The 8,719-nt window shown below is 41.2% G+C and overlaps 1 protein-coding gene across 1 annotated transcript in view; it reads left to right on the forward strand.

The window, feature by feature from the left end:
- Window positions 1-6,528, forward strand: part of IDO2 (indoleamine 2,3-dioxygenase 2) — a 53,574-nt gene extending 47,046 nt beyond the window's left edge. Inside the window, exons 10-11 of the mRNA XM_055116032.2 lie at window positions 3,699-3,847; window positions 5,368-6,528. Of these exons, the coding sequence (XP_054972007.1) occupies window positions 3,699-3,847; window positions 5,368-5,738 (520 nt within the window). The 3' untranslated portion in view covers window positions 5,739-6,528. The remainder of the gene's footprint in view (window positions 1-3,698; window positions 3,848-5,367) is intronic.
- The last annotated feature ends 2,191 nt before the right edge of the window (window positions 6,529-8,719 follow it).

Raw genomic sequence — 8,719 nt, forward strand, 5'->3', positions numbered from 1 at the left:
TGGATATATAATACATACTTGTGGGATGCTATTTTTAAATCATTCATTTATCACATATTTAGTGAGTGCCTACCCCATGTCAGTTCTAGGTGCTGGAAATAGAGCAGTAAAACCAACCTTCAACTTGGCCCCTCTGGAGCTTACATTTCAATGCGGTGGGTGGGGGGGATGGACAATTAATACACAAGTAAATCTATTAAAAGCATCATACAATATACATTGCAATGGTAAGCACAATGAAGAAATGGAAAGCGGGATAGAGAGTATTAGAGACTGTCAAATGTAGTGGCCAAATTTTCTTGTTTATTGTGGTCCAAGAGTGCCACAGCCCTCTATGACATTTGAGCAGATACCTGGAGGAAGTGAGGGAGTGAGCCGCCAAGAAGGAATGGCAAGTGCAATAACCCTGAGGTGGGAGCGTGTTGGTCATGGTGGAAGAGCTGCAGGAAGCCAGCAGGGCCGCAACACTCAGGGGAGAGTAAGAAAGAGTGAGGTGACAGTAGAGACAGGATCATGTAGAGCTTTGTCAGCTTCTTTTCTGAGTGAGATGGACAACACTGACACGTTTTGAAAAGAATAACAATGTGATCTGCCTTCAGTTGCAAATCATCTCTGTATTGACTGAGTAGGAAATAAACTCCAAGAATAAAGACGGAAACAGGGAAAATATTTAAGAAGCTATCATTACAATCCAGGGTGGTGGCTTGTACTAGGGTACAAGGGCTAAAGGTGTTGAGAAATGGTCAGATTCTGGATATATACTGAAATCAAAGTTGATGGAAAGGTATGAGTCAAAGGTAATTTGCAGGTTTTGGGGTCCTGGTTCACTGAAAGAACAGAGACATCATTTACTCCAATGAGGAAGACTATAGGAGGAACAGGTTTAGCAAAGAAGAAAGGAAATCAGGAGATCAGTTTGGGGACACAGTCATATCAAGTAGGCAGTTGGATGTATGGGTCTGGAATATAGGGGAGTGGTCCAGCTATCAGTGTAAATAGCTTTTTACATTTGTAAATAGTCAGGATATTGGCTTTTCTTTTTCTTTTTGTGAGACACAGTCTTGCTCTTTCGCCCAAGCTGGAGTGCAATGGCACAATCTCAGCTCACTGCAACCTCTGCCTCTGGGTTCAAGCGATACTCCTGCCTCAGCCTCCCGAGTAGCTGGGACTACAGGTGTGCACCACCATACCAGGCTAATTTTTGTGTTTTTAATGGAAATGGGATTTCACCATGTTGACCAGGCTGGTGTCAAACTCCTGACCTCAATCGATCTCCCCGCCTGGGCCTCCCAAAGTGCTGGGATTACAGGCATGAGCCACCCCATCCAGCTGGGATATAGTTGTTTTCTAAATCTATGAGGCCAGATAAGACCATTTGGGAATTGAGAGCAGTGAGCAGTCCACGGACTGACCCTTTGAGAGTGCAACATTTAGCAGTACTCAAGATGGGAAGGAGCTAGTGAATAAGCCCCAAATGACTACATAAGACCATCAACCAGATTACAAAGAAAAACCCGAACATGTGTGCCCATATATCACCCAACAGCAGTTATGTCTTTCATGTTTCTTCCCCATAAAATGTTGTTCATCAACTTTATTAGACCAGGGTCTTAACATTGGACAAATCACAAAACCTCTCTGGAGCCTATTTTATTTTTCAACAGCTGGAGGAAGCAAATACAAATTAGAAATCTAAGGCTCAGAAAGATTTGTACAAAGTTACACAGTAATGAAAGGGGAGCCGGGATTCCCACTCACTCTAAAGAATATGATAGAATGGCTAGTATTCACTGAATGCTTAACATGTTCCAGGCCCTGGGCAGGTATTATTTTAATTAGTTCTCACAATAATCCAATAAGGGAGATACTAATTTACTCAGATGAGAAAGCTGAGGCTCAGAGAGGTTAATGAACTAAGCCAAGGCTCACTGTTAATAAATAGCAAAGGTAAAATTAAATTCCATATCTGCTTGAGATAGAGGCCTTGCTCCTAACAGCTGCAGCCTGTCAGGACCTGGCAGCAGTAACCTCTCCTTTCCTCTTCCCACCATTCCCCTGCACTGCTTTCTGTACCACATCTCTTTTCAGAGTGATGTTGCCCCAATTGCAGAGGCCACTGTGCTGTTTATCCAGTGAAAGCTGTAGCACAGCCAACCCAAAGTGCCCCCAGTGAAAACAACCTGGCTCCTTACAGCACTTCCAGCCTCAGAGCAGTATTTGAAAAATATCATGAACAGCAAACACAGCAGTCTGTCTGTGGCTTTTGTATGTGTATATGGTGTGTGTGTATGTCCCTTCTCTTGAGCAAGATGACTTTTAGAATTATAGAAAAAAAATGTGCAACATCAATGTGAATCTGCGTTTAAACTCATAACAGAGAAAGTAGCTTGTTTCTGGCTATAGGAGGAAAAGATGATATTCCTTAGTAAAAATGGAAATCCACATATGGGGTTCTTGTAAAAATGAAGATAGAAAATTGCAAGTTTGGGGATCAAGTTCTGGTTCTATCATCCTTTAACAGTATGACCCTGGAACCTTAATTGCTTTGAGTCTTTGTTACTTTATCTATGAAATGAAGTATTAAAAGAAACTCCAAAAATCTGTCCTGATGTACACACAAGAGGTCAAATGAGAAAATGAATGTGAAGATGCTTTATAAACTATACAGCATGGTAGGTGCAAATGTGACATGAGCTTGTTCTTGTTTTGGACACATTATAAAGTCACCCCCACAAACTGTGATTGTTCAAGACTATGCAAAGTCAGACACAGGAAAATAAGTAAAACAGATGGAGGCATAAAGAGGGGGAACTCAGAGAAAGCAGTGAAGAACAGGAATCAGGAAGACAAAGGAGAGGAAAGGTGGGGAGGAGAGGAGAAGGAAAGGGGGAAGGGAATGGAGGAGAGGAGAACAGCTGCTTCACAGAGCATGGCCGGCAGCCCAGTCCCAGCCTTTTTGCATGTCCCTGACTTCAGCCTCTGGTGAGGCACAGGCTTACTCTGTGCTTCCTGCTGTTACTCTTCTTATCCATCCTTATTATCAATACCTGTGGTCAACAAAGTATTTGATAAAGGCATCCTCAAAGTCAGGTAACATCTGTACATTATAGATTACAAAGTTGAGTAATATCCAGAATTGGTAGTTTAATGTGATGACTTCTTAACAATTATCACTGTTTCAGGGAAGGGCAAAGGGGTGTGTGTGTGTGTGTGTGTGTGTTCATTTGTGTGTATCTGTGTATGTAATTGTGGGTGTTTGTGTATATTTGTGAGGCTCTTTACTTGGCGGAGTTAAAAAGTATCTGGTCATCAAGGTTGAGATTAGCAAAGGAAGTGAAGATTTTTCCAGAGCCCCTAAAATGTGCCTTTTGATCAACACTGAGGACATCTTTATAACTGAGTATGTGCAATAAATATGTCTTGGGACCCGTGCCACAAATTCCTCTCTAAATAGCCTTTACCTCTCTGGAATAACCCTTTAGATGAGGAAGAAAAGGGCTGTGATTTTATAGCTTGTTACGAAGCTGGAGTGAAGATGATGCTTCAGTACTTACCCTACAAAGATACCCCCAATCCCTCACCCTAAAATTACCATTGAAGTCATGTTCCCTTTCTCATTCACTCTCAGTTTCCATGTCAGAAAATATACCGTTACCTCCCTGCACCCCTTTCATCTCTCTCACTTTTCTCTTGCTTAGATGGAAAGACAACCCAGCAATGCCTGCGGGGCTGATGTATGAAGGAGTTTCCCAAGAGCCACTGAAATACTCCGGCGGGAGTGCAGCTCAGAGCACAGTGCTTCAGGCCTTTGATGAGTTCTTAGGCATTCGTCATAGCAAGGAAAGTGGTAAGTCAGACATTTTGTTTTCCCTTGAGAGTAGAGGGAGGAAGAGGAAAGGTGTTTTTTTTTTTTTAAACCAATTGATAAAACCAAATATAAATTAAAATGTCATGAAGTTTATACTTCTCTAAGTCAGCCAAGAAACTGCATGACTGCCAATGTTTTTGTGTCAAGCCAATTAATATTGGAATATCAGATCTCAGCTTGATCTTGGGTTTTACTTCCAAATCTTAAAATGTTGCTCTGCTTCCAACTGTTCACTATCACTTTGGTTTGGATCTTTAGACACTAGCTTCCTTTTTCTGAAATGGGGGAGAGATGTGGAGTTTGAAGGCTATGAGTCTGGGCCAGCTGGAAACAGGTCTGGGCTCTTCCAAGAAAGTCCTTCCCCACAAAATGGTGCAACTTCTAGCCAAATCTATTTATACAAGCAGAGGGATCTATCACCCTGGAAGCTTGAAATTGTTCATTTTCTTACCTGCCAGGATCAAGTTAAGTTTTTAACAGTTGCAAAAAGACACTTCATACTATGGAGTTTGCAAGTTGGATTAGAAGAAAAAGAATCACCAGAACTTAGTGTCATAGATTCAAGTCAGTTCTCTAAAACTGTCATAATTTTTCATGGATTTTGGCATTTGGTGATGTTAATGGTTGATTTACTTACCATGCATAATATTAAACCCATAACGAATTTCCTATAAATATCTATTGATTTGATTTTTAAATCACTTGGCTTCAAGAGGCTATTACTAAAACAGTGACTCATTCTTTGTCTTTTTTGCCTTCACGGGCTTTATATAACTTTCTCCTTTTCTTGTGCTCCCTCCAAAACAAAGCACTGAGGAAACAAAATTCACCGGAGTATTCAGCTAGTCAGTTCAAGGGTTTGTGTCCTACATTTGAAGATATTCCTTATAGCAGCTACCAACGGGATACTTTGTTTACATTTGTTGTGTAGTAAATATTTATACATTGGCAAACAAATCTAGTTCCAACTCTGTCATCTGAGATGTTCTTACTTTGTTTCCTCTTCTCCATCTCCTGTCAACTGTTAGATATATACATTTGAGTACGTGAAGTCTGCAAACAAAAGGGCCAAGGTAGATTTGAGTTAGAACACCAGCAACAGTTTCTAGTGCATTCTTGTCTGAAAAAGCAGAGAAGATTGGGCCTGTAATCCCAACATTTTGGAAGTCTGAGGCAGGTGGATCGCTTGAGCCCAGGAGTTCAAGACAAGCCTGGGCAACATAGCAAGAACCCGTCTCTACTAAAAGGAATACAAAAAAATATTAGCTGGGTGTGGTGGCGCACACCTGTAGTTTCAGCTACTCAGAAGACTGAGGTGGGAGGATCACTTGAACTCAGGGGCAGAGGTGGCAGTAAGCTGAGATCACACCACTGCACTCCAGCCTGGGCAACAGAGCAAGATCTTATCTAGAGAAATAAAAAATAAAAAAGAAGAAGCAGACTAGCTCTGCTATATTTCCACGTGGAGCTATGACATTATGCTGTATTGTTTCTTTCAGCTGACTTTCTGTACAGAATGAGGGATTACATGCCTCCTTCCCATAAGGCCTTCATAGAAGACATCCACTCAGCACCTTCCCTGAGGGACTACATCCTGTCCTCTGGACAGGACCACTTGCTGACAGCTTATAACCAGTGTGTGCAGGCCCTGGCAGAGCTGCGGAGCTATCACATCACCATGGTCACCAAATACCTCATCACAGCTGCAACCAAGGCAAAGCATGGGAAGGCAAAGCATGGGAAGCCAAACCATCTCCCAGGGCCTCCTCAGGCTTTAAAAGACAGGGGCACAGGTGGAACCGCAGTTATGAGCTTTCTTAAGAGTGTCAGGGATAAGACCTTGGAGTCAATCCTTCACCCACGTGGTTAGGAGGCTGCCCTCTCCCCAGTAATGCAGAGCCCCCATGGAGGGCAGGTGGGCCTGGAGAATGAGGGTCAGGGTTCTGCCTGGGATCATCCAGGAAGGATCTCAGCCCTATTCATGTTTCTGCTCTACAGAGCACTATATTCTCCTTGTTGAGAGCTGTTGGCTTCACAAAGGAGAGTTGATGTGGCCAAGCCTTTCCCTCCCTACCTGATCACTGCTTAACGGCATGTATAATGGATACTTCCTCATGCAGAACCCCCAGAGGAGTGACTGTACGCCATTCTCTTTGCCAAGTAATAGAAAACCAATCTAAATGTCAAAAATCAGATAAAATTGCCTGGGGATACATTACTTGTTGACTTTCTTAAAAAACAAATTCACTTAACAATTCATTAAGTTCATACTGAGCACTGCCTCCAAGATTAAAACAAGGATTTCTGTGGTCCCAGACCAGCCCTCTTCTCCCTGAATGTGTTGAGTTGGTGGCAGGAGGTTGGAAATGCTCCAGTGGAGATGGGAAGATAGGGGATGCTGACAATAAGGACTTGGAAGTCACTAGTGTGAAAATGAGCAGTTAATGACATGGGAACGGATGAGACTTTCCACGTGGTACCTAGATTTGCAAATTCTATTGTAATGCCTTTATTTTTAGAAGAATTATTCTCTCTTCTTACTCTGAAAATCTGTATTTGTAAAATGAATGAATGGATCCTATATAAGTAAATAAGAAAACTGGGAATAAGTAGTAAATCAATGTGTTTAGTGTGCAAATAAATGTAAATGCTTTTATTGACTTAGTTTCTTTTTTTATATATATACTTTAAGTTCTAGGGTACATGTGCACAACGTGCAGGTTTGTTACATATGTATACATGTGCCATGACGGTGTGCTGCACCCATTAACTCGTCATTTACATTAGGTATATCTCCTAATGCTATCCTTCCCCCCTCCCCCCACCCCACCACAGGTCCTGGTGTATGACATTCCCCTTCCTGTGTCTAAGTGTTCTCATTGTTCAATTCCCATGTATGAGTGAGAACATGTGGTGTTTGGTTTTTTGTCCTTGCAATAGTTTGCTGAGAATGATGGTTTCCAGCTTCATCCATGTCCCTACAAAGGACATGAACTCATCATTTTTTATGGCTGCATAGTATTCCATGGTGTATATGTGCCACCTTTTCTTAATCCAGTCTATCACTGATGGGCATTTGGGTTGGTTCCAAGTCCTTGCTATTGTGAATAGTGCCACAATAAACATACATGTGCATGTGTCTTTATAGCAGCATGATTTATAATCCTTTGCGTATATACCCAGTAATGGGATGGCTGGGTCAAATGGTATTTCTAGTTCTAGATCCTTGAGGAATCACCACACTGTCTTCCACAATGGATGAACTAGTTTACAGTCCCACCAACAGTGTAAAAGTGTTCCTATTTCTCCACATCCTCTCCAGCACCTGTGGTTTCCTGACTTTTTAATGATCACCATTCTAACTGGTGTGAGATAGTATCTCATTGTGGTTTTGATTTGCATTTCTCTGATGGCCAGTGATGATGAGCATTTTTTCATGTGTCTTTTGGCTGCATAAATGTCTTCTCTTGAGAAATGTCTGTTCATATCCTTTGCCCACTTGTTGATGGGGTTGTTTGTTTTTTTTCTTGTAAATTCGTTTAAGTTCTTTGTAGATTCTGGATATTAGGCCTTTGTCAGATGGGTAGATTGCAAAAATTTTCTCCCATTCTGTAGGTTGCCTGTTCACTCTGATGGTAGTTTCTTTTGCTGTGCAGAAGCTCTTTAATTAGATCCCATTTGTCAATTTTGGCTTTTGTTGCCATTGCTTTTGGTGTTTTAGACATGAAGTTCTTGCCCATGCCTATGTCCTGAATGGTACTGCCTAGGTTTTCTTCTAGGGTTTTTATGGTTTTAGGTCTAAAATTTAAGTATTTAATCCAACTTGAATTAATTTTTGTATAAGGTGTAAGGAAGGGATCCAGTTTCAGCTTTCTACATATGGCTAGCCAGTTTTCCCAGCACCATTTATTTATTAAATAGGGAATCCTTTCCCCATTTCTTGTTTTTGTCAGGTTTGTCAAAGATCAGATGGTTGTAGGTGTTTGGTATTATTTCTGAGGGCTCTGTTCTGTTCCATTGGTCCATATCTCTATTTTGGTACCAGTACCATGCTGTTTTGGTTACTGTAGCCTTGTAGTATAGTTTGAAGTAAGGTAGTATGATGCCTCCAGCTTTGTTCTTTTTGCTTAGGATTGTCTTGGCTATGTGGGCTCTTTTTTGGTTCCATATGAACTTTAAAGTAATTTTTCCAATTCTGTGAAGAAAGTCATTGGTAGTTTGATGGGGATGGCATTGAATCTATAAATTACCTTGGGCAGAATGGCCATTTTCACGATATTGATTCTTCCTATCCATGAGCATGGAATGTTCTTCCATTTGTTTGTGTCCTCTTTTATTTCATTGAGCAGTGGTTTGTAGTTCTCCTTGAAGAGGTCCTTCACATCCCTTGTAAGTTGGATTCCTAGGTATTTTATTCTCTTTGAAGCAATTGTGAATGGGAGTTCACTCATGATTTGGCTCTCTGTTTGTCTGTTATTGATGTATAGGAATGCTTGTGATTTTTGCACATTGATTTTATATCCTGATACTTTGCTGAAGTTGCTTATCAGCTTAAGGAGATTTTGGGCTGAGATGATGGGGTTTTTTAAATATATAATCACATCATCTGCCAACAGGGATAATTTGACTTCCTGTTTTCCCAATTGAATACCCTTTATTTCTTTCTCCTGCCTGATTTCCCTGGCCAGAACTTCCAACACTATGTTGAATAGGAGTGGTGAGAGAGGGCATGCCTGTCTTGTGGCAGTTTTCAAAGGGAATGTTTCCAGTTTTTGCCCATTCAGTATGATATTGGCTGTGGGTTTGTCATAAATAGCTCTTATTATTTTGAGATATGTCCCATCAATACCT

The sequence above is a fragment of the Pan paniscus genome, chromosome 7 (assembly GCF_029289425.2).
Source record: "Pan paniscus chromosome 7, NHGRI_mPanPan1-v2.0_pri, whole genome shotgun sequence".
NCBI lineage: Eukaryota > Metazoa > Chordata > Mammalia > Primates > Hominidae > Pan > Pan paniscus.